This window comes from Diplotaxodon limnothrissa, linkage group LG22, assembly GCF_057381915.1.
Source record: "Diplotaxodon limnothrissa isolate DT_005_m linkage group LG22, D_limnothrissa_male_GT1.1, whole genome shotgun sequence".
In the NCBI taxonomy this organism is placed as follows: domain Eukaryota; kingdom Metazoa; phylum Chordata; class Actinopteri; order Cichliformes; family Cichlidae; genus Diplotaxodon; species Diplotaxodon limnothrissa.
The window spans coordinates 8,406,308-8,431,353 of NC_140616.1; the positions used below are offsets into that span (position 1 = coordinate 8,406,308).

General features: G+C 38.8%; 4 protein-coding genes across 4 annotated transcripts in view; 2 read left to right on the plus strand and 2 right to left on the minus strand.

Moving 5' to 3' along the window:
* pkhd1l1.1 (PKHD1 like 1, tandem duplicate 1) overlaps positions 1–6,893 on the minus strand; it is a 43,251-nt gene extending 36,358 nt beyond the window's left edge. Inside the window, exons 1-15 of the mRNA XM_085345873.1 lie at positions 6,839–6,893; positions 6,661–6,738; positions 6,238–6,382; positions 5,395–5,494; positions 5,242–5,299; positions 5,070–5,163; positions 4,818–4,871; positions 4,647–4,720; positions 4,503–4,545; positions 4,312–4,382; positions 4,116–4,226; positions 2,754–2,846; positions 627–892; positions 452–543; positions 188–347 (exon numbers count right to left, since the gene is read on the minus strand). Of these exons, the coding sequence (XP_085201999.1) occupies positions 188–347; positions 452–543; positions 627–892; positions 2,754–2,846; positions 4,116–4,226; positions 4,312–4,382; positions 4,503–4,545; positions 4,647–4,720; positions 4,818–4,871; positions 5,070–5,163; positions 5,242–5,299; positions 5,395–5,494; positions 6,238–6,382; positions 6,661–6,738; positions 6,839–6,893 (1,494 nt within the window). The remainder of the gene's footprint in view (positions 1–187; positions 348–451; positions 544–626; positions 893–2,753; positions 2,847–4,115; positions 4,227–4,311; positions 4,383–4,502; positions 4,546–4,646; positions 4,721–4,817; positions 4,872–5,069; positions 5,164–5,241; positions 5,300–5,394; positions 5,495–6,237; positions 6,383–6,660; positions 6,739–6,838) is intronic.
* Positions 6,894–9,169: 2,276 nt separating this feature from the next.
* Positions 9,170–15,209, plus strand: LOC146609357 (uncharacterized). The gene is made up of 6 exons (XM_085346329.1): positions 9,170–9,209; positions 9,321–9,369; positions 12,348–13,373; positions 13,533–13,688; positions 14,505–14,597; positions 14,873–15,209. The coding sequence occupies exons 1-6, from the start codon at positions 9,187–9,189 to the stop codon at positions 15,182–15,184; spliced, it is 1,659 nt and encodes a 552-aa protein (XP_085202455.1). The 5' UTR covers positions 9,170–9,186; the 3' UTR covers positions 15,185–15,209.
* Positions 15,210–20,033: 4,824 nt separating this feature from the next.
* On the minus strand, positions 20,034–21,544 carry LOC146609358 (transcription and mRNA export factor ENY2-2). The gene is made up of 5 exons (XM_085346364.1): positions 21,506–21,544; positions 21,328–21,402; positions 21,154–21,224; positions 20,985–21,059; positions 20,034–20,262 (listed from the first exon to the last, which is right to left on the minus strand). Exons 2-5 carry the CDS (start codon positions 21,393–21,395, stop codon positions 20,186–20,188), a joined length of 291 nt encoding a protein of 96 aa, XP_085202490.1. The 5' UTR covers positions 21,396–21,402; positions 21,506–21,544; the 3' UTR covers positions 20,034–20,185.
* A 299-nt stretch (positions 21,545–21,843) lies between these two features.
* The window catches only part of nudcd1 (NudC domain containing 1), a 52,113-nt gene continuing 48,910 nt past the window's right edge, over positions 21,844–25,046 (plus strand). The window contains exons 1-2 of the mRNA XM_085346359.1: positions 21,844–22,044; positions 23,170–23,324. Of these exons, the coding sequence (XP_085202485.1) occupies positions 21,930–22,044; positions 23,170–23,324 (270 nt within the window). The 5' untranslated portion in view covers positions 21,844–21,929. The remainder of the gene's footprint in view (positions 22,045–23,169; positions 23,325–25,046) is intronic.

Sequence of the window (25,046 nt, forward strand, 5' to 3'; positions counted from 1 at the left end):
AGACAACTATTGATATAGCTAGAACAACAAATAATGAGCAACCTTCACTGTCACCTGTAACTTTAAAGCATTACAAACAGTGTTGCAACGTCATACCTACAGTACATTACTATATACACTAGTCTGATATCAGGCTTAGGTAAGGGCGTATGACACCTCTGAAAGGTGTAGCTACCACGTGCTGTACCTGCTCCTCATCAAACACGTCGTAATCAGCACCAATGTCCTGGACTTCATTGACAGCATCATCCGTCTGGTCTTCTGTGTAGGAACTCTCCCCTTGGAACAATCCCAAGTTTATGGTAGCTGCACCGCCATATTCCTGTTGAAGAATTTCCATGTAATACCTAAAACAAAACATTTATAGTTATTTTAGGTATGCCTATAAAATCTTTGGCATACTTTGGATGAATGATTTGGGGTAAATAAAGCTGCAGGCTGCCAGGCTTACGGTTTGTCTTTCTCCAAGGCCAGTACTTGTGACTTTTGTGACGCCAGTTGTGTGTAGTCAATGACATAATATGGCTGATATGCAACTTTAACCTGAAGTAAAGGATTTAGGAAATTATTATCACTTAAGAACAGTAAACTGTACTGTGATTTGAAAAAAATAAATCTTGTCACACCTTATTTTCAGGGCGGCTCGAGTTGCTGAGATAGAGATCACATCGATCATCACAGTTCAAGTATATCGTGTAGTTGCCGGTGGCAGGAGGGACAAAGAAGCCTGTAAATCGTGTGGTGAAGTAATCCATTTCTCTGGGGAAGACGTAGGGCATGGAGTCGATCCACTGAGACCAGTAGCCAGTTGTGTTCTTGTTGTAGCTCCAAATATTGCTGAGAGAAGAGGGCCGCGAGTTGTTCCACACCTCCATTTTCAAGCCTCTTCCGCCTTCACATAAAAAGTAAAAATGAGGTATGCAAAAACAGTTAGTCGCTTAATCAAGGAAAGAAAATGAAATGCCAAAGAGATGGCATATTAGCATAATAATCTATGATAAAAGCAATCAATAGACTAATATCAGCAACAATGTTAATGTATTTCAGGGCCACACTGCTTTTGTCCCTGAGCTAAATACTAAAATCAGTCAAGATGAACAACAGTAAGATAAAAGGCTTACAAGTGTGAGAAAAGCTACAAACGAAGTAAATAATGAAAAACATGAACTCATTTCAAATACTGAAAAGTCAACAGAGTGTTACAAAATAAAATCCCAGTGGCGACAGATGAAAACCAGACTGGCCTGAATCAGACAAACACGGAAAACGCAAAGCAAATAAAAACAGAAAAGGCAAGCATGCAGCGAGCTGGTACGGCTGCCTTTTGACCCCGTTTTAACACAAAGGACAGGTGAGTTATTTTTTATCATCAGATCTCACCAATCTCTGGTGAAAGGATTTTTTTTTTTTGGACAACAGTATCTCCTCATAGCCCAGATCTGATTAATCTGTCAAGAGCATTTTTTTGAAATACATATTTGGTAAATGCAGAAGCTGGTAATCCATTTAAATAAGTTTTGTGCATCTTGAAGCAAATTTTACAGCAAAGGAACAATAAATAACAAGTCGTTAAAGATTAAGATGGTATATGGGTCATAACAGATCACCCGAATTCCTAACCGACCCCCTCAGACTCAACATGGACTTTGTACAAATAACTTTAATACAATATTTAACCTTCATTCTATGAATATTTAAGTGAAGTACACAGCTGTGGATCAGGATCTGGTCTTCACTGATAGAACTTGGAGACCTTTCATATGCTACAATGTGTTTGTGTCAGCCACCTCTTCGATACGGTGATGTCACCACCAGAGCTTTCAGTTTTGGGACTTTCAAGTTGTAATTATTATTAAATATTTTTATGTTTGGTTATTAGTTGTCTTACTGTGTAGATTTTCATCTTGATGTTATTACTTGGCCTCAGTTTTGAGTGTTTACTTCCAGCTTCTGTTATTTTAATTTATTCCCTCAGTGTTTCATCCTCCTGTGTCTCTTCTGCTACAGAAAGTTATTTTATGTTTCTGTATTTCCCCATTTAGTTATGGCTTTCACTATTTGTTTACTAGTTACTTGTCATTTATGTCTTATATTTGGTTTCCTCTTGTTTAATCACCTGAATTACTTGGATATGTGTGTTTTCACAGCTCTGTCTTCTTTCCCGAATTAGCCCTTTGTGCAAACATAGCATGGATTTGTTATTCTTCTCTCACTTTTTGTAGTTTCTATTGCTTCCTATCCACCAGTAAAGGGTGTGCTTTATATTTAAGCCTGCCTGTACAGTCAGTTTTTAGGTCTGTTTGTGTATGCTGAAATATGACAAAGATAAAACATCCAGGGAACCAATGTGTATTTAAAGAAAAGTTAAAGGTGATTATGTTCCTGATAGAAACAGTGGTAGAAATTGAAAAACATTAAAAGGCATGTGTGTGTTTTTTTCCATTCACGTCATCGTGACTGAGAACTTTTCTGTGATGCACGATTAAAGTGATTGTTTGTGCTGGAATGATTATCTCATTCCAGCACACAGCACATCAAAGTCATAGTCTTGATAAAAGGTGACAAGAACAAGATGAAATCTCTAAGACAGCAGATTTGTTGACAAATAGATACTTTAAATTCTTCCACTCTTCAAGTTGTCCACAGATTCCCATGTGTTACTTAGATAATTACACGGTATGACAGCGGCAGGATGGATCAAAACAAGTGCCGGTTAAAAGACAAACACATCAGAGGAGACGGCACGTTCTCACCCGGGTAGACTGCTGCGTTCTTGTTCATCTGGCGTTCTGCAGTCTTGCATGTGATTCTGTCATCGTCCACACTCTGGACTTCACAAGGCAGGCCTGTGGAAAAATATCAAACGTCAGCGGCTAAAGGTACATTTTAGCTCACATCAACTTTACACACACATGCAGAAAAAAACAGCAGAGCTGAATAAAGCATGTTTTCATGTGGGGGGTTTATTTACCTAACATGTAGAATTTTGAAACATTTTACAACCACTCGACGGTGGTAGAAAGCACAATTAATACAAAGTATTGTATGTAAGTACATCAATGAGTATCAAGGTACTTCAATGACATTTAAGTCCATGTAACCGCCACCTATAATCCAGCTTTAACTTTAAAAGTCTACCTTTAAAACAAAAACACAATAATATAATCTATTATAAAATTCACGTGTGTTGTAGGTTTTCTTTACTTATTTTTCAGCTGGTTTAATATATTTTTTATTTCTTCCCGTTAGTCATTTTGTAACTTATTTAAAAATAAATATAAATCAAATTTATTACGATGTATGAATATATTTTTCTGCAAATATGTTTTTTTTCCATCACCACTTAGATTTTATTTCTTTGTTTCTTTCTACCATCATACATTTGTACAATTTTCTAACTGGTAATGTTTTGTAGCTGACAATTCAATGGCTATTTCTGCATTTAACATCTTTAAAATCATCTATAACTTCAAATATGCAAATATATAAATACTTAGAGAATAAATTACTGTTTGGTTTCATATTTTCTAACTGTAAAGCTCATAAAAAAAATAATTCGTCTCCACATTACACTCTCCAGTCTGTTACTGATCATTTGTGTGTCACATCACAGCTGACATACATTTCCAATGCATTGCAAACACCTGAATTTAGTGATCTGTATCGTTATCTTTGTGGAGAGGAATGCCTTTAAATGGTGATTCCATATCTGTTGTCTACATATTGGGTCTTACAGTTCAGTTACAGTCTCACATCTATTATTATTGCATATGTACCATAACTGAAAGTCAGCAGCATACTACATGACTCACAAAGCCCTTGGAAAAGCAGCATTTTTGTCATGGTGTGCTGTGCTTCTGTGCTTTGGAAAGTTATTTCCTCTGCTGTCTGACAAGTCAGTGGTTTTGTTTTCAACGCATGCTGACATGCTGCTGTGTTGACAAGGATAATCACCTTTGCGTGCCTTGTAGTTTGAACAACACATAGAAATTTGTTTAGTGGAAACGCGTGTATCATTCATCCATTCATACTGAACACTTTGTGCTGAAAACAAGTTGACACGGCTGTTGCTGGTTAGTGTTTTTATGCGTTTCTGTTCCGATGGTGACGATTACCTCCAACGAGAACGCGTGCTGGTTGATCAGTTTCGTCAAAAAAACGACCCTGAACGGTCAACAGAGTTCCACCCATGATGCTACCCTCTGAAGGAAAGACCCCTGTCACCTCTAAGAAAAAGACAAAAACAAGGAATAAATACTAAATGTAAGAACTGAATCATCGTGAACAACAAATATCTGCTCTCCTAAGTACCTGCAAAGGTCTGAAACATGGACAGCTTGCCCAAAGCTGAAACCCTGTAGAGCTTCTTCACTGCCTGACTCCTACAGATTATAAAGAAAAAAGAATGGCTTCTTCTCAGCACAATTTTCAGTTTATCATCTGCAACAGCTAAAAATGTTCAGAAGCCACAAATTTTACATTAAACAATTGAAGTGTTTTACCTCCCAAAGTCTGCATCAAGAATGTAACTCAGGTTTTGATGACCTGTTGGATACACAATATATTACTAAAGGGTTGTTTGGAAAACTTGAAAGTGACATATATTAAGAAGAGCTGTAATTTCAGTGTGAAGAAAGCCAGCCTACCAACAAACGTCCCCGTCATTTTGCAGCTCATGTATCCCATTTGTGAAGATTGAGAAACCAGTTGGAGGTTATACCTTAAGATATATTGTGCAAAAAATGAAATAACTTTTCTTTTCTTTTATAGTGCTCTGAATATATTCAATGTAGAAAGCACGCAGGTGAACAACTTACCGTTCATCTGAGTTGGGTTTAAGCAGATCACAAGGCATTCCTCCCATGTAGGATCTGCAATAAAAAGAAGATTACAGAGGTGTACAAATAAAGTTTAAGAAAACTGATGGATGAGGCTGGATCTGTTACAGAATATTAACAGATTATCTTCAAATCGTGACCTTTTTTCATTTTATAAAATTGCTTTTTGCTGCTTTGGTAAGATTAATTGGTTTACAGAAATACAATTTCAGTTATTTTAACATTTTCTACCTCAGAAATCTGGCGTTGATTCCATTTGAGCTCAAGTCTGTGTTGCTTCCATATACATCGGTAAAGATACGTCCATACACGGTCACCAATGTGCCTGCCATGTCATTAGAGTGGGTTTAACAAAAGTTCAAAGTGAACTCAGTAAAATAACTGAATGCAGCACACACGTTACCTGGAGGACCACTGACTGGACTCAGAGATCCAATAGTAGGCGTGCGATACCAAACAGTCTGAAAAGAGTTAAAGTAAAGGTGATAAAAAAACCAATGACCACAACAAATCCAAAACACAGATAAATGAAAGTATGTGTTGCACACAGACTTACTGTAAAGATGCAGAGCGAACTATAACGGCACATGCTGTTGTCTGGAATGGGAACACCATCCACGCTGACATGGATTTCATAATAATCATATGGCATGGGTCTGTGAGAGACAAAGAAATGATTTTAGATGGCAATGACATGCAGGAAGTAGCTTTAAAAAAGAGCCATCATTATAATATTCAGTATATTGAACATCAACAGCCAGACTCCTAACTAAACAAATACTCAGTGTTAAGACTCATATTACAGAGTACTTCTGCAGGGGGTTTGTACAAGTTGTGTTGTGTTATTTTTAAATGTAATATAAAAAATGAAAAACTGGAATAAAATTCCACTTTCTAGCTTTATGCAATAATATGCAAATATAGATTCTATACAATTACACATACATACATTATGCATACAGTACAAAGTTTTGGTAAAAATGAGCCAATATGCAAGGACTAATCAATTAACCAGTATTAAACAACAGCTATTATAGCTAAGTTATCTAGAAAGTTAATTAATCGTTTATTCACAAGGACGACTAGGGGCGCTCAGAGGGGAACTTATTTTAGGCAAAGTGTTTTATTTCCTGTCTCCCTTCCCTCACCCCCAACCACTTGCAGCAGATGACTGCGCCTCCCCTGAGCCTGGCTTTGCCGTAGGTTTCTTCCTGTTAAAATGGAGTTTTTTATCCTGCTGTTGCCAAGTATTTGCTCATAGCTTTTCGTCCGATTGTTGGGTTTTTTTCTGTATTATTGTAGGGTCTTTAAGTGACAATATAAAGTGCCTGTGAAATAATTAAGTAACTTGTGAAATAAGTAAATACAGACGTGCTGCTAAAGTATGCCTGGACTGTACCTGGTGTAGCACATAATCTGGTTGCGGTGTGTGGAGTCTCTCTCCACATCACAGGGGACTGACAGGGTGTTTGACACCAGGGTCACACGGTTTCCAAACATGTCGTCTACTGGATTCAGCTGGAACTGCCGCTCCTGTGCAAAACCTGGAAGGGAAAAAAGGGGGCAACAAAATCTCAGAAGGTAATTGTTTTTGAGGCTTAGAGTCACATCTTTCAGCATCATCCCACCAGGCCAGCAGGCACAAGGACTCTCAGGACAGTTACAACTGCATTAACAAATCTTCTTCAGCTGCATCTTTTAGCTACAGAATAGCTTAAAATTGACTTATATCTAAGAATCCATCATAACTTGTTTTACAAAGTAAAATAATGCCCACACTACTTTTTAAATTTACTTCTAAACCTCATTACGGATCTCCTACCATCTCCTTGAATGGTGAGTCGTGTGGCTCCATTGACGCTTCCTATGCGTGGGGACACGGAGGTTATGCGCTGAGCATCTGCAAAATTGAATTAAAACCGCATGAGAAATCTTTTTTCCTCGAGTGTGAACAGCGAGCTAAAACAACTGAGTTTAGAATAGAAGTTGACTTAACTTACCGCAGCAACACCAAAGAGCGAAGAGGAGAGCTGCAGCCTTCCACTTGACCTCCATCCTGAAGAGCTCCCAGGTTACTTTGCTGCCTCACCTGCGCCCCTCTCTCGACCGATTGTGAATCACGTGACACAAAAGTACTATTTATAACAAAAATATAATTGAAATTTATTGACAGCCATAGAATAAATATATGTGGTAAAATGTACAATTATTAAAACAAATATTATTTTAAAAAATTGTATTTTCCATTTTCCAGTGTGACATTTAAGTGAACAAAACTCACCTGCTGTGAGAAAATTTTGTTTACCTGTTGATTGGGAAACTGTCAGTTCAGGGACGCGCACTACCTTTTTATAACGTGCTCAGGGTCCCGCCCCTCACCTGAAACTGGGAGGAGACTGGAAGAAGTTTTTGCTGCATTTATCAGATTTTCAAGATGTCTGCATTTAAAAACAAAAGCGAAAGTGAGTCAAAAACCGTGATAAATAATGGCTCCATGAACACGGGACGTAATTAGCGATGAACATGCACTCAAAAAAATCAACTAGGGCATGTGTTTGATTAACAAAGTAGTAATATGTTTACATCACATGAAGAAATCATTTTTATGCTCATTAAATGATTCATTCTTTTTTGTTGAATATAAATCAAAGAAAACTTTGATGAGTTAAATTCGTTCATGGCAATCCAATGAGAATGAGGTCCATCAAACCAAAGGCTCTGATAGCGTCATGTATTGCGCATGCTCCACGCCCACCGGATGCGGAAAGGTCCGTTGAGAAGTTAACGAGCGCACGTGGAGTTACTTCTTTGGCATACCTGATAGTGAGGTAAGTAATATTTCTTGATATATTTATTTAGGTTAGTGGAGTGAGAGATAAATACTATTAGTTAAAATTTTTTACCTGTGTAGTGTGGAGATTTATATATAGCAGGGAGGTTGTAGACCCAAACATTTTTCAAATGTAAGTCGGTGAATTTAATGTTTTTTTTAAAAACTTAACCGGAGTCGCTAATTGTTGCAACAGAGCAAAAACTGATGAGGTTATTTTGGTAAGTTCGTTTTTTTGTTTTTGTTTCTGTCGACTTTGAATGAGGTGTGTTTCATGGTTATCTGCGTTGGTAGGACTGTTTTTCTTCTCTGGAGTTAGCTAACTTTGAAGAGCGGGAAAGCCGCGTAGAGCCGTTACGTCTTCGCATATAGCTCCATGAATGAAGGGTTACTTTCTGCTTAACCGGAGTTGGTGATTGTTGGTAGTAGTGGTAAGACTGACCGACATGGTTTTGGTGATTTTATGAGTGTTTATGATGCTCTATCTAAAATTCCTGTTTTTGTCAGTGGAGTTTAGTCGCGGGCAACCGCATTAACTGGATTGATGAAAGGTTTAATTCAACTAAACCAGCGTTTAGGGGAGTTAATAACAAGGAGTAAGATAAAATCTGTCACAATAATTGCATGTGCATTTTCTTTTTTTGTAATATATTCACTTAATTTTTGAATTCAGAATGATTTAGGTGGATAATTGTTTGGGTTATAGTTTCTCTGGTGCGCTGCATTAGGCTGACTAACGGTGCGTTCACACCGAACGCGATAGATGCCCCTAGCTGATCTCGTGCACATTTGCACCTCGAAGCGCGTCCAGCATGAACTGGTCGAGGTTTATATGCAATTTTCACGCGTATGAAGAAGAGATCTGGGAGGAAGTAGTGCCAGACGGTATGTTATTAAAATGGCAGCTGTCAATCTAGCGTTTGAAGAAAGAGTCTCCCTTCTCTATTTGCTGTGGAGAGCAGAGCAGTGCCTAAAGGACGTCCTCACTGTACCTGGGTCCATCAGGTCTTCCACAAACGTGAGCAGTTTGGTGAGTTTCACCACTTGCTCCAGAAGCTCCGTCTGGATGACGGCCGCTTTCAGCTGTACCACCTTCTGTCCCTTGCCGAGTTTGAGAAGCTGCTGTCCCGCAGATTTTACCAACTCGAGCGGTAGACGTGATAAGCGCGAATGCACAAAATGCACCACACAAACTGCAGTGCGTATTTTACTTCGCGCTTCAAAGGCGTCAGTCGTGTGAAGTAGGCAGAAAAGCGTTTTCTCAATGCAAATCTGCTTCCGAAGTTTAGCTGGACCCCCAGTCGCGCTTCATCGTGCTCCTCCATTGACTTTACATGTAAACCTGAAGCTCTGGTCGCGTCTATCGCGTTCGGTGTGTACGCACCGTAACAGTCTTCACATTTCACAGTATGTAGATATTAACACAAATTTGTCAGAGTAATAACTTTGTTTTAATTAATTTCTCTCCCCAGAAATACATCACAAAATAAATCCACATTCCCATGCTCTGAGATTCTTATGCACCTCCTCAACAATACATGGTAAGTTCATGTTTGCCTTATTATTATTATGTTATTTATTTATTTATTTTTGGATGATGCAGAAGTTTAATCTCCTTGACGTTTTCTAATGCATATTTCATTTTTTATCAGTGACGTGTATGTGGCAGTGCAAGCATTGTGTTACCAGAGAGAGCAGCAGGTACAAATTACTTCAACATTATAAACTACATCATCATTACGGAATAGGTCAACATTATCTGTGCATATATGTTAATTGTCCGTGCACATTTAAGACTTGGAGTGGACTGAACACTCATGTCTATAAAGCTCATTCATCTCAGTTTACACAGACCGCTTCAAGTTCAGTAACTTTTAAATGTGAGTTATGTGACTGCAGTGACGTCTTCTCTGAGAGAGATTTTTTTGTCCATATTGGAACACATCTGCGAAGTAACGAGACAGTTAGTTGTGTGTTTCTTGGTTGCCCTTTCAAGACAAATATTTACAATACATTTTATACACACAAAAAGAGGAAGCATCATCCACACACACTTAAAGATTTTAAAGCCAGTGTAGTTACACGTGTGGACCCAGTTCAAGTGATAGAGTCCTCTGATAATGTAAGGGCTAGCTGTTCTGAAGATGTATCCTATGGTGAATTTGAAAGTGAGTCAGTGACAGAATGTGATAATAGTGCTGTTGAAAATCAGCCCGAACTAATTGAACGGAAATTAGCAGTAATATTGTTGAAATTGGAACACATATTTCATGTTCCAGCAAAAGGATTAGATGAGTTCTTAGAGGAGTTAGTTTTTCTGTTGAGTTCAGCTAGTGTACCTCTGACAAAACGTACAATTACAGAAATTTTTAAGAGCCATAACCTCCATATTAGTCAGGCTGTTATTGAAGAGCTTGCAAATTCTGTATGTGTTTCTAACCCTGTGGCTAAAATATTGGGAAAGTGTGGCCCTCTTGCCACTCCTTATAAAAGAAAACTATACTACATACAAAATTTTAGGGTTGTAGAGCCTGTTGAGTATTTTTTATCGATAGACCAAAGGAAGTCATTTCAGTACATCCCTTTATTACAGTTATTGCAGGAAATATTGAGTCACAATAAATTGCTGGATAGAGTGATTGAAGAACAAATAGCTCAAGAAAATAGAGAGAATCTGAATGGTGATCAGAGGGTTTACAGATCTTTTCGAGATGGGGAGCATTATAAAAGAAATAGCTTTCTAGATGGTGAGAAGTTGAGAATTTCTATTAACCTTTATATTGATGATTTTGAGGTTTGTAATCCTCTTGGGACCTCACGGAAAAAGCACAAGCTTTGTGGTGTATATTGGGTCTTGGGCAATTTACCACCTGGTTCTCATTCAGCCCTTTCATCCATTTATTTGGCAATCCTTTGCAAGAGTGAAGATTTGAGGACATTTGGGTTTGAAAAAGTCTTTGATCCACTTTTGAGAGATCTGGTAACTTTGGAGCAACATGGTGTGTTCATCAGTCAGTTGAACGAGTGTATTAAAGGAACTGTGAGCTGCGTCATAGCTGACAACCTAGGAGCCCATGGGCTGGCAGGTTTTGTGGAAAGTTTTTCTGCTGAATACATATGCAGATTCTGTACAGCTAAAAAATCTGAAATAAAGTCAGTGACTGCTGGTGATTTTGAGCATAGAACACCGGAACTTCATGAATTCCATTTGAAGCGTGCACAAGAAACAGCAAGTGCTTGTTGTGGAGTTAAGCGAGATTGTATTTTGAGTAAGAATCTGAGCCATTTTCATGTCACTGCAGGCTACCCTCCAGATGTAGCACATGATCTGCTAGAGGGCATAATACCAGTGGAGCTTGCGCATTGTTTTTCTTTTTTAATCTCTAAAAAGTATTTCACCTTAGAAAAACTTAACAACTTGATCCAAAATTTTGAGTATAAATGGGCAGATAAAACCAACCGGCCTCATGCAATTCCCCAGACTTTCTCATTAAAAAAAAATATTGGTGGAAATGCACATGAAAATTGGTCTCTGCTTCGTTTGTTGCCTCTAATTATTGGTCCACTTGTTCCAGAGGATGAACCTGCATGGCATATTGTTTTGGATCTGAAGGACATTGTGGAGCTTGTTGTAGCCCCTGTCCAGTCTGATGAGTCGATTTCCTACCTTGAGTGTAAAATCAGTGAACATCGCCAGAGATACCAAGAACTTTTTCCAAACAACAGTCTTCTCCCTAAACATCATTATTTGGAGCACTACCCTGCTCTGATTCGGCATTTTGGGCCTCTTGTCCACAAATGGACAATGAGATTTGAGGCGAAACATAGTTTTTTTAAACAAATTGCTCGCCATACAAACTGTTTTAAGAACATACCTGTTACACTTGCCAAAAAACATCAGCTCGTGATTGCCTCTGACTTGCACTCTTCTGACCATAAGACACCTTTAATGGTAAATGTTGGCTCATCAGTACCAATTGATGTTCTGAAAAGTGATATCGCAGTAGCTATAAAGCAAAGATTACCAGATGAAACTGATGTCCATATTACAAAAAGCGTGTCATACAATGGCATGAACTACAGCACAGGAATGATAGTTGTTCATGGGCAAATATTTGGTTTGCCAGAGTTTGCAGAAATTCTGCAGATTTTTATTTTGCATGGCAGAATATACTTTTTTGTAAAAAAGTTCTCTGCTTGGTATCGAGAGCACTTCAGAGCTTTTGAGCTTGACATGTCACATGCGAGAGAGGTGTCTCTGATTGAGCATGGGGAACTACTCGATGACTACCCGTTAGCTGCCTATTCAGTGGGAGGCCTGCGTCTGGTTACTCTGAAGAGACACACTAACTTGCAGGGTAAACAGGAGTGATGTTTGTAAGTATTTTCCCCCTATATCACCTGGCACAGTAAATAATACATCATACTTTGCAGACCAATTGCTACTTAATTTATTGAGAGTAGATTTCTTTTAAGCATCTTATGCAAGAATTGTCATTAATTAGAAGAATGCAAGACAAATCTGGAAAATGCACTATTCACTTCTCCAGTAAAAAAATTCCTCGAGGCCAAGGTGACATCATCAAATTATCGTTGACATTAGAATTTGTTACACACACTCGCACAATAGTCAATGAGTACATCTTTATTTATTTTTTAAATATTTGATATTTGTCCAGGTCAGCATGATGCCCCAGCCCATAAGACTGAGGATCATTCTCGGAGAAGATGATGCCAGGAAACTAATTTTACCAGCTGGGATATCAGACTCCATTGAGGAATTGTGTCAGGAAATAAAGACAAATTTTGGAGTGCAACAGGATTTTCGTCTTCAATATCAAGATCCTGATTTCGGAAATGATTTTGTAAATCTGACTGCGATCTCTGAAATTAATGATAAAGCAACTTTAAAGGTTGTATACTTGGATAGTGTGCAGTTGCAAAGTTTTACAGAAGATGGAGTGACATGTCAACCAGTGCGAAGTCCAACACATTCCTTTTCAAGCTCTTCAGACACAGACAATACAAGGCCCGTTTCATCGTCAGGTTCATCACCGTCTACAAGACTGTCAGTGTGGCCAAGTGTCTTCACAGTCCCTCATTTCAGCTATGAGGCTGAACTGCAACTTGAAAAGGCCAATGCTGAGTTCATTGCTGGTGGAACTCATTTGACCCCCTCACCAAAACTGAAATCCCACCTTTTAGAAAGGCTGGCTGAAGAAATAATAAAATTTAAAGTCTATCCAACTGACAATGACCTGAATGAAGTTGCAGAAGCCCTTGTCAAACAGCATCCTTGTCTGAGGGAGCAGGGATCCTTTAATGGCTGTTATGGTTGGAAAATTAGCCTCAAGTATAAAATGGCCAATGTCCGGACCAAACTGAGAGGCCTGGGCTGTGCTGAGGTGTTGGTAAATTCACTAAAGAACAAGGCCCAAGACAAAAGTAAGGCAGCATTGAATGTGAAAAAGCCTAGAAGAGCAGAAGTCAATTACTGTCCGCAGTATCCAAAAGGAGAAACCACTGACAGCCTGGAAAAAGAGAGAATTGCACTGCTTTCAGAGGTTCAGAAGAGAAACAATGACAATATAGTGACAATGAAAATGCAGAAGACTTTTTCGTACAGAAGGCAAGAAGTTATTCAAGGACAGCCCTTTATTGCAGATTTTAAAAGCAGATGGCCAGCTCTGTTCACCGAGAAAGAGGTGCATGTCCTATATGTCTAACTTTTAGAGTGTGTTTATGGTTGACCAGTTATTTCTTGCTTCACTAATATTGACATAACATAGTGATAAAACAGCTAATAATTCCTGGTATGTCCTTCCTCTGGTGCATATTATAAGTGCATTGTTCATGTTTTTCAGATTGACAAGGAATTCCTGCGCATATCGACAGTACCGCTGCTATCTAGATTCTTTTATGAGCTAGACTTGTACACTCCACGCATGATGGAGCTCTTTCGAGGCAAAGGTGGGGTGGCTGGCAGAAAAATGAGACACATCATGGTGGCCATCTCCAAGGTGGGTTAGATCTGTGCTTAAGAACTTTTTATGCCCATAATCTGGCAATTTTATGAGCAAAGATATCTATACATATGGTAGGCAAAAGTCCTAAGAGGTTTTCATATTTTATACAAATTATATAAGCATCAGTCTTATATTAATAAGTAATTGATAAAATCGTATGGTTAATTTTGATCAAAATGGGGAAAAAAAACCCAAAAAAAACATTAGTGTTGCCTCATTTTGTGTCTGATTTGGTTTAGACAGATGTTTTGAGGTGGCTGTAGCTCAGGTGGTAGAGCAGGTCAGCTACTAATCAGAAGCTTGGCGGGTTGGTCCCAAGCTCCTCCAGTGTGCATGCCAAATATCCTTGGGTAAGATACTAACCCCAAGTTGCTCACCGATGCATTCATCGGAGTGTGAATGTGTATGAATGTTAGACAGTAAGCACTAAACCCGGTGGCGCCAGTGTTCGACAGCCTCGACCTCTGTCAGTGCGCCCCAGGGTGGCTGTGGCTACAATGTAGCTTACCATCACCAGTGTGTGAATGTGTGTGTGAATGGGTGGATGACTGGATATGTAAAGCGCTTTGGGGTCCTTAGGGACTAGTAAAGTGCTATATAAATACAGGCCATTTAAACAGTTTAGAAAAAGTGATTGGGTGAATGAATTGTTGTATAAAGGCAGCTTTGAGTGCTCTGAGTAGAAAAACGCTATATAAGAACCAGTCTATTTACCATGTGGCCTTTTGGACTCTTCCAAACTAAGTATTCCTTTTTCAAACTGCTGCCTAAAAGTTAAATATTGTCATTATGGATTCCCTTTTTTCTTAGGATGACACAATACATACAAGACGAGCATGCATCCTGAAGTCCTTGTGTGTCTACCTGAATGAAGACCATGAGAAACTTGTGAAGGAATATACGGTCAGTTATATTCACAAGTTGTTCTGTGTTATGTAATTTGCTCCAGGAGTTATGGGTAATTTCGATATATGAAATGGTAAAATGTGACACCACGTGTGAATAAAAGATATTGCAATTGGTCCTTGTTTTGTTTCATGTCAAATTTCTGAGGTGTGAAACCAGAGACATAGAATTTAGTAAATATATCAGCATATTCACGCTGATTGCTGAATTCCTTTTTTTTTTTTTTTCATATGTAGACTCAAACAAATGTATTATTATATTTTACGTCACAGAACACTGAGGCCAACACTGAAGCCATGGAACAAACTGTGATGGGAGTGTATGTCATACATCAGGAGGGTGCGGAGCCTGGAGATGACCCAGAGAACATCGGTGTCCTGATTGAAGGCGTGGAGGTTCTCACTGGTTTGAGGAGCATTGCAATTGCTTGTGCTCTGTTATTTGGACTGATATACTGTCTGAACCTAAGCTACCCACCGGAGCTCAAATGCACTTTTGAAGTCTTGCAAAAGATTATCATGAAGCTGGATGGACAGAGGTTGTCATCCAAGGCACAGTTCCTAAAAAACAAGCTAATGGGGTGAATGAGCTTGAAACGGACTCATGCAAGCCAGATATTTTTTTTTTCAAGGTTTCTGCAATGCAAATATGTGTTTACTGTTTTAAAGTTTAAAATTGTAAGTTATAAAATGTTCATATAAACTATGTGGTTTGCTCTGTGGCTATTACACAAAGATTGTTCGTCCATAACTTAAAGTCTTATACACTTGAAGTGTAAACACTGATTTTTGCCAGATGGCAATTGTTACAAAGGCAAATGCGCACTGGTTTTCACAAATTGTTTGAGTGGAGCAGTTATGCTCAAAATTGAATGTTTTCTCCACACGTTAAATAGCATAAAGTCACTATTAATGGATACAGCCTGATTAAATGGAGGACTAATGTATGCAAGCAACATAGTAATGTTGTAATATTATAGTAATGTTGAATGTTATGTCTGAGCTTTAAATTGTGTTAAAATTCATATTGTTGTTTGCAATGCATATTTTACTACATTTTACGAAAGTTGCTTTGGGGATAATATTTTTTGTCTGCAAACTATTCAACAGACTTATTTCATTTTTATTATTAGGGTTAGGGTTATTTTATTGTATTTTTTCTTTCAGTCAGCATGTCTTGATCTGGAAGTTCTGTGGTCTTGGTATGAGATCGTTAAAGGGGAGAAAGCTAGGCTGAACTGGGATCCTGCCAACTGTTTTAAGAATGTTCAAGCAAAATAAAAGATGGTTTTGCAAGTTATCATTTATGTATGTTTCATTAATTTAATTAAAAGTAATGTTTACATAAGCAATACAAACACTAACTGAAACATGATTGGTGTAAGTACTACAGACATAAATTACATTTGTTCATTCAACAAGATTAACATTGGTGAAACAAACAAATATTTTACTAGTTCATGTAACAAGACTGACTTTTGATGTGCCAAAGTGTTTAAACAATATAACATGAATTTAAATTAATTTAATTAGACTAACTTGGTACAAACATGTTAACTGAATAAAAATCAAATTAACTGAATGTTAATGTTTAAATTATGTTACACTTACAAACATATTTAGTGTTGAAACAACACAATCAAGATGGATTGATTTAACATGATTTGTTTAGATGGAATATAGGTGGCAAGATGAAATTAAGTTCATCCAATGAATTATTTTTTTGAGTGTGTGGAGGAAGAAGTGGAGCTATAAAAAGCTAAAGTATGCAAAGTTATACACGTTTTGCATTTGTTCAGTCCTTCAGTAAATATGGTCTTTGTGTAGCCTTTGACTTTTTCACACCGTTTCATGACCGTTGGATTAAATTTGCATTAAAGTGCAATCATTCTCCACTTGCACAATGTGCTCTTGAAGTGGTCTTCATGTTATTCTGTTATTGTCATGTTATTCCACGTTTCATTTATAAAACATATCGTACAGTAGTGCTTCGCATTTCAGTCTTTGAGTGTTTGCAAAACTGTCTGTGATCATAACAATGATAAATAAAACTCCTTATGATGCTTGCAACCTTATATTAATTGTAGATTTCCTATTCAACTAATTTGTGCCTTGAACCATAAAAAGAAAACAGATCTAAAACTGGCAAACAGTAAATAATAATAATAATAATAATAATAATAATAATGTCAAACATAGTTCACTGACAGATTACAGACCAGTCTCTTGGTGGCCCGTTTTCCTTTAGACTATGTCTATTTAAAAAATCCAAACAATGCATAGAAAGATTGCTTAATTAAATTCACCAAAGTGGGTGTAATATTCATAAATATGAAATAATTCGAAGGGTGTCCTCATGACTTTACAGATGGAATCACGAATGCCAAACCGCTGTTTACCTTCAGAAGCCTGACATCATAGAAATATTTCAGCATGATAATCATCCAAAGCACATTGTCAAAAATCACACGAGTGTTTCAAGAACAAAAAGAAAAAAGTTGTTTTAACTATTTCACCTGACTTGAATCCAACAAAACACCTTCAAGGTATTTAAAAGAAATGTAAAGTAACAAACCCCTTCCAGGAAAGAGATTGTTATCAAAATGTCTTTGAGCAATGACATGACGTTGTTCTTCAACACAGGTACTCTCCATGTACTTATAATAAGCAAACCCCCACCTCACCCACTCTGATCACCTTTCTGTTACGCTTGAGCCTGCTTACAAACCATTCTGGAAGTGCAGCAGACCAGTGAGAAAACAGACCAGGATCTGGCAGCCTCAGCACAGCCTCGGCACTAAAGACTGCTTTAGGAACACCGAATGGGGGGTGTTCAAGACAGCAGCCTCGCAGGGAGACCAGATAAACATAGAGCACGCAGAGGCAGTAAACAGCTACATTGCTAAGAGGATGTCACTGTAGTTAAGGCCTTCACTGCACGTGGCAACCAGAGACCCTGGTGGAGCATGAGACTGCTCTCCCTGTGGCCAGGTCTGCGAGAGACACCTCTGCGAGACAGGAAACACCAGATGAACATGGCAGGGAGTACAGGCACTGATGAATTGCAAGGGGTCAATAAAGATGATGCTTCTCTTCCGGACAAGTTTAATAACTTCTTTGCATGCTTCCAGGCATCAAACCGAACATACAGAGGGAAAGTGGGTTCTCCTCCATTATCTGCAGGGCCAGCTGTTATCATAAGTGCAGCAGATACCAGAGGACCCTAGCCAGGGTCAACCCACGGAAAGCTGCAGGTCCAGATAACATCCCAGGACATGTGCTCAGGGACTGCACTGGTGAGCTGGCACATGTCCTAAATGATATTTTTAACATCTCCCTCAGTCACGCCAACTGTGATGAAGTGATTTGAACAGCTTATCAAACCACACATCACAGCCACCCTTCCTGCATCAATTGACCTGCTCCAGTTTGCTTATCATCCTAACCACTCCACAGAGGATGCATTAACCACCACCTTGCACTCAGACATCCCCCATCTGGACCTATGCCATACTCCAATATATTGATTTTAGCTCAGTGTTTAACACCACCATTCCACAGAGACTACTAGAGAAACTCCACTTACTGGGGCTGAACACCACACATGTCTTGGGAGAAACATCTCCAAACCCACCATGCTGAGCGCTGGATCTCCTCAAGGATGTGTTCTCAGGCCACTGTTGTTCATGCTGTTAACACATGACTGTGTATCCAGATATGAGGGGAACCTAGTTATTAAGTTTGAAGATGATATCACAGTGGTGGGACTGATTTGCAGAAATGATGAATCAATGTACAGGAAAGAAGTTGAACGTCTTGTGGGCTGGTGTAGAGTGAATAATCTGGAAGATACGGATCCAGCACGCTCCTCTCAGTATCAGCGACTGCCCAGTGGAGAGAGTAGAAGACATCAGGTTCTTAGGTGTTCAGATCTCGAAGCACCTGAGCTGGGACAAGAGCATCTCAGTGATCAGAAAAGGGGCCCAGCAGGGACTGGGTGAAACAAGCCTCTGTCCCCTCCAGCATCCTCAGGACTTTTTGACAGAGGCATGTTCTGACATACGGTACATGTATATCAGCGTGGTATTCCAGCTGCAGTATGTCAGACAAAACAGCACTGCAGAGGATAGTTAGAGCAGCTCAGAAGGCCCTTGGAGTTTCCCTCCCCTCTGTCCAAGAGCTTTTCGAGAGCCACAGCAGGAGCAGTGCACTGAAAATGGTGAATGACTCCTCACACTCCCTCAATTCTTTGAACTGTTGCCATCAGGCAAACGGTTATAGCTGTTGGAGGAAGCCTCCAACAGCTTCCTCCCACAAGCTGTTAGAATGCTGAACTGTTGATTTGGTTATGTACAGTACTATACCCAGCAGTCTTTAGAATTAGTTTTAATTAGTTATCTTTCTTACTCAGTTCTTTATTTATATAGTTATCTTTTTTTTTCTTTTAAAGAGACTATTTTACAGTGATGCATCTGGGATGCATGTGTGTCTGATGGTGCAGAGTGGGGTGTTTCCATGATGTTTGTGTGTGTGTGTGTGTTCTAATATTTTTAAGACCCTGAACAAACACCCTTTCATTTTGCCTGCACTACGGCGGTATGAACAGCAAATTGAGAATTTAACATTTAACAAGCTAAATGAGGCCTGTAGAGTCTGAGCTGTAGCTCATATATCAAAGTTTCTCTAAGCATTACTCCTTGGGGAAAATTTGCTGGGATGTCCTCTCATAGTAACGCTATGACGTATTTTCCACTTGTGACTGACTAATCTTTCTCAGCGTAGAATGATGAGCTTCAAAATGTTTAGAAATATCCTTTACAAACTTCCAAGACTGTTGGAACAAGTGCTTCTTCGAGATCATTGCTGATGTCCTTCCACCATGGCACTGCATTAACACACACCTGAAAGCTCCAGAGCAGGGAACTGCCAAAACTTCTACTTTTATAGAGGTGCTCACACTTGCTGATGATCAGCTATTCAAGTGCATTTGATTAGCAGCTGCTTAGCCTCTTAATTCCTATGGAGGCAGTAATGATGTACTTTTTTTCACACTCTTTTTGTATTTTGTGTAGCAAGTTATGTTTTGTTATTTATCTGAGATAATATTTATCTAATTTCAAGACGTGTTTAAGACCAGATCATTTTTTATTAACTCCTGATCCGTAAAACCTACTGCCAATCAACATTATTATTTCTGGGGTGTATTTTCCCAACAACTGTAAATAAATAACATTTCAAAGTTTATGATGCAATTATAAGTTTTTGTTTTTTCGACATGGGCAACAGATTGGGGACCGGTCGAGGGTGTCCACTGCCTTTTGCACTAAGACTTAATTTGTCTGCACTTTTGGGTTTTGATCAACCAGACAGGTAGCAATTACAACAAGAATGACCAAAATAGGCATGACTTTATTTTTCTTCTCCAAAACTGCAGCATAAACTAAAAATCAATATGAAAACACACAATAAAAAATAAAATTAGCACTAAAATGAACACAATAAACAACAGTTTGGATTTCACTCGTGGATCAACTGTGAGTAAAAACAAACAAACAAACAAACAAAAAAAAAAGGGAAGTGTGTCATTCACAAGGTTGCATGTTGAGCTAAAAAAGCTCTGATTCTCTGGAGGAGTTCTTTCTTCACACTGTCTGGTACAAGTGCTGCAGAGGAAAGAGATGAAGAGAGGTAAGTCAGAACACAAAATAGAAACTTACATACTCACACAACACGATACTTTTATTGTCAGAAGTTGTCATCCTGTCAGCTGTTTCTAATATTTTTTCTATGTATGTTATAGTGTTGGCCTGGTAGATAAAATATGACTTTTAAGAGGCACCAGCTCCCTCTAAAACTTCCTACGAAGCTCAGAAACATTTCCAGAAATCACCATGCCATGCACGAATAATGGTTAATATCCAATATGCCCAAATAATGGAAAATGATCCAGAAACACTGCCATCTTCTCTAGGCTAAAGCTCATTTAAAATGACTGAGGCATCTTCAAATGGGCAGTCAATGTCCAAAGACAAACTCTGAAAGACCTTCAGAAAGTCTGAAGAACTACTACTGAAGACCAGTTCAAAACAGTTTAGAGAAAATACAGCGTCTGGCTCCTTGGAAGAAAAATATAAAGGAGTGAGGGGTGGTTCAAGACTGTATATCAGGGAAACCTGAAATTGTAAGAGCTGTAATCAATAAGTAGTGCTGACCTACAACATTAGCAGTTTGTTAGTTAGCATGCACAAAGATGTATTAAAGATTATGTGCAGTGCTAAATAAATAAATTGACATGTACATCTAAACCAACGATGCAAATGAGTATGCTCATCACTTCTAACAGTCTTCCTCCCCCTGCTGTTGCGTTTGAACATCTGTACTGTACCTCTGCCTTTTGGTGTGACCTCTGTGACCAGGTCCTCCACTGTGACATGCTCCAGGCCCTTTTCTCTGATCACATCTGGCTCAAACGGGAGGTAATGACTTTAGTGACTTTTGTTTTTATAGCACCACGACAGCATCACCGGACACAAACATAAGAACAAGTCAAATACCTTTGCAGTGTGCTTTCAGCTGATCCTTCCACCCACACTCCACCAGCTTCGCTCTGAGCAACTCTTTCAACCTGCGGCCACACATTTAATTCACATTATGTGGCTTAATCTGTGCAATTCAAAACCACGCCAAACCATCCAGCATCAAATCACTGCAGCGAAAGACTCGCTTACCGCTCCCGTTCCCCCATCTCTATCAGCTTCTGATTTATTGCAGCCCTCATCTGGGAATCTTTGCTCATGATCCGCCTGAAATTAAACACACACACCGACACAGTCAGCTCGGAAGAAAGAGAGTAATAAAAACATATATTATAATGTCTAATTTAGCTCCCTATCAGGTAGCCGCTACCGTTATCGAGAAGGATCAGCTGGGGAACATAAGGTCCCTTTACGCAACTGAACCGTCTAAAAACGTTCAACGCTTAAAAGTTCCGGCTTTGGAGCGGTTAATCTTTCAACGTCAACCTGAATAACCAATGATAGTCTCATTAGTGTTCAAAATACCTGTTTAATAACAACAAATATAATACAATACATTTAAACTGAAAACACTACATTAAAACAGTTACTTAAGCATTTCAAGAGAAATTAGCTCAGGACTCAACTTCCCCTGCGCCCTGGGAGGTTTTGTCCGTCGTAAAATAGCTCCGTGTGAGAAAACAATGACGAAAACACAGGAAATGTGTATCACGCTGGCTACACCTCACCCTCCTCCTCTTGCTGCATACAGGCTGTCATCAACTTGTCAATAAGCCAGTCTCATTGAAAAAGACATGACTGCGTCTAACTACTCATTAAAGGTCAACAGAGACCTGCTGGACCCAAACTTTGAGAGTTACAGGTTATCCTTGGACGCCATACCGACGTACAACATAGAGCTGGATGCTGGTGAGAAAAACTTAATGCAGTGCAGTTAGCAAGTGTGCTAGCCTAGCCCTGATAAAGGTCCAGTATAACTTCTGTCCAGTATAACATTAAATAGGAATAGCAATGTAAGTTATTTGACATTATCTCAGACATTTTATTAGCTGCCACTACGTGACGACGTCAGCTGTTGATGCTACATAATATTTTGGCAGCTGTATCTGTAGCTCAGTGGCTCAGAATGAGATCTTAAGGCCCACCACTGTAACCTAATGAGCTTTCACATGATCACTAAGAAAAATCTGAACAATAGCATTGTTTAAACCACTGAAAATTAACAGATTAACGCTGAAGTGACTAATTACTACAGTTTGAACTGCATACACATACATAACTCATTTATATTGCCAGGACAAGTCAAGTGCACCAATTTTAAATAACTTAAAAACAATCATAGGGAGCTTGCACCTACTTTACGTTATAAGGTTAGTTTTGTAATACGTGTTTTAACTTCAAGATCTTAACTTAAGTTTGAACAATACTAAATTGGTGGGGCTGCTGATCCAGAAATGTACTTTAGTGATTAAAACGATATTTTGCATAATCATATACAAAAGCTTGCTAATTCCTTTTAATCGAAACAGGCCAGCTGAGCTCACCTGAGTTGCATCCAGGTGTTTTCTACTACGTCTCTTATCCAGATTATAAAACAGCTAGTGTGGGCCAAAAATCAAGAATCTATGAAGTGTGTGCCTAACAGGAGAATTCATTATAACATTGGTTTGGATACAGTCTTACTTATATAAAAAGGTGCTTACACTTTGCACAGACATCCACTCACAGTAGATGCAGGTATGCATATTACAAGGTGATTAATGTGCTTAAAAAAACAACAACAATACTTTATTTAGTGGGAATAATTCAGACAAATAGTAGCTGTAAAAATAGTTAATTGCAGTTTTTTTGTCACCAATAGTTCATCTTAGAGTAAAATGTTGAAATATTAAGATATGTTAAGACATATGTAACACTTTCCACAAAGCAACTGTAGGAAAGGCAGAAGGTTAAACTGCTTTTTAAGTAAAAACATAAATAACAGAAATTTGATTACTGCCATATTTAATCTTTTCTTTTTCATATCTGCCGCAGCCGTGGAGGAGGTCAAGCTGAAGGATACTCAGTACACCCTGGAACACATGCGTGCCTTTGGCATGTATAATTACCTGCATTTAGACCCCTGGTATGAGGACAGTGTTTACTTTGTGGACTGCAAAGGACGGGTCCTTAATCTCACCGTTACGCTGGTGAGTTTGCAAATCCTCTTGTTTTTTGGCCTATTTATGATTGTTGCCCCTCCATTGACGTCTAAGGTGTATTCACAACTGCACTATTTTTACGTGATGCTGCTCATTGTTCCACACATGAACATGGTAAGTGTGCTCAGTTTGCTTGGAGTTTTTCCTACGCAAAAAGAAACCAAACAAACAAAAACACAAGTATGTAATGTCATCGTGGCTCAAGAGTTGGGAGTTCACCTGTAATCGGAAGGTTGCCGGTTTGAGCCCCGGCTTGGACAGTCTCGGTCGTTGTGTCCTTGGGCAAGACACTTCACCCGTTGCCTACTGGTGGTGGTCAGAGGGCCCGGTGGCGCCAGTGTCCGGCAGCCTCGCCTCTGTCAGTGCGCCCCAGGGTGGCTGTGGCTACAATGTAGCTTGCCATCACCAGTGTGTGTGAATGGGTGGATGACTGGATGTGTAAAAGGTCTAGTAAAGTGCTATACAAATACAGGCACCTTGAAAACAAACAAACATATAAACATTAATGTTTACGCTCTGTTCGCATCATTTGGTTGGTTTGTTTGTGGCGTTCCAAACACGTGTTGCCCTCAGGTTGACAAAACTTTACAACACTCATGGTTGAAAGGGCCTTTCTTCTGTCTCTTCCGTACTTTTTAAATGTACGTTTATTGGTTTTTATAATTACAGATACTGATATATTGGTAAATAGCTAATACATAATATATCAGCCCTGACAGCGTATTAATCAGGGTCTACTTAGGAGTTCCCTAAGCAGAGGAGAAACTGGCAGAAAGAAGAAGCTTTGCCACTTTTTTTTCATCCTGGTGATTAAATAAAGTCTTTGCGCTTTGCATAATAAGGTTAATTTATCTTTTTAGGCGTTAGAGGAATAAAATTTAATGTAACACTTAAGACAAACTGAGTAGTTAAAGCATTACACTGTGTGGTTAATTACAGCTGACTAATGGTAGTTAACTTGCCAGCATAATAACAGTTTGGTTTGGCAGCTGTAGAAAAAACGAGCCACAGGTCAATCATGTGCATACATTAGTGCCATTAGTATGTGCTCCAAATTCAGAATAACAGTGAGGTAATTAAAGCTGCTGGTTACATGTTTCATGGGTAAAGATTCTAGTCAGTATTCTGTTACATCTTATAATAAACCCAGCATTGACAAAGTCATCATAGCTAAAGTGTTTCGGAGCTGGAAAAATGCAAGTTGGGTCTACTCGACCTTCATCAGCAGAGCAACACGCTGATAGCTTTCACAGCCTCATGCTGTGAAGCAGTTTATTTTATTTTTCACATCGTAGAGCATTCACAGACATGATGAGCTCCCATGTATTATAACAGTAAATCGTAGAAGCTGAAGAATTTTATTTATTATAATAATTTAGATCAAGGATTAAATTTACCATCATGACAAATGGATTTAACCTGAAATCTAACTCTCACCATGTGAATTTATGTAATCGAGAGTTTTCCTAAATCACTTCTAAGTTTGGAGTCTTTGCAAATGATTTTAGGCAAATTTAGGTCTTTGTTTTATAGTATTGTTTTATGTTTCCATTATATAACGTTTCATATTATGGACCTGATGTTGTGATGGTGTATTCAGTGAAGGATTTTTATGCGCCTGATGTGCCAGTAGGTGGTGACCAAACACTTGAGCATCAGCAGGTTGTGGGAAGAGAAAGGATGTCTGTGAAACACAAGAGTTTTAAAAGT

What these genes read in the sequence shown, in the direction of transcription:
- LOC146609357 (XM_085346329.1), top strand. Translation starts at nt 9,187, where the DNA reads ATGCACCTCCTCAACAATACATG. An exon ending in GTTACCAGAGAGAGCAGCAG is followed by an intron (nt 9,370 to 12,347) that starts GTACAAATTACT and finishes ATATTTGTCCAG; the next exon opens with GTCAGCATGATGCCCCAGCC. An exon ending in AACTTGTGAAGGAATATACG is followed by an intron (nt 14,598 to 14,872) that starts GTCAGTTATATT and finishes TTTACGTCACAG; the next exon opens with AACACTGAGGCCAACACTGA.
- LOC146609358 (XM_085346364.1), bottom strand. Translation starts at nt 21,395, where the DNA reads ATGAGCAAAGATTCCCAGATGAGGGCTGCAATAAATCAGAAGCTGATA. An exon ending in GCTGAAAGCACACTGCAAAG is followed by an intron (nt 21,060 to 21,153) that starts GTATTTGACTTG and finishes CGTTTGAGCCAG; the next exon opens with ATGTGATCAGAGAAAAGGGC. An exon ending in GGTCACACCAAAAGGCAGAG is followed by an intron (nt 20,263 to 20,984) that starts GTACAGTACAGA and finishes TTTCCTCTGCAG; the next exon opens with CACTTGTACCAGACAGTGTG.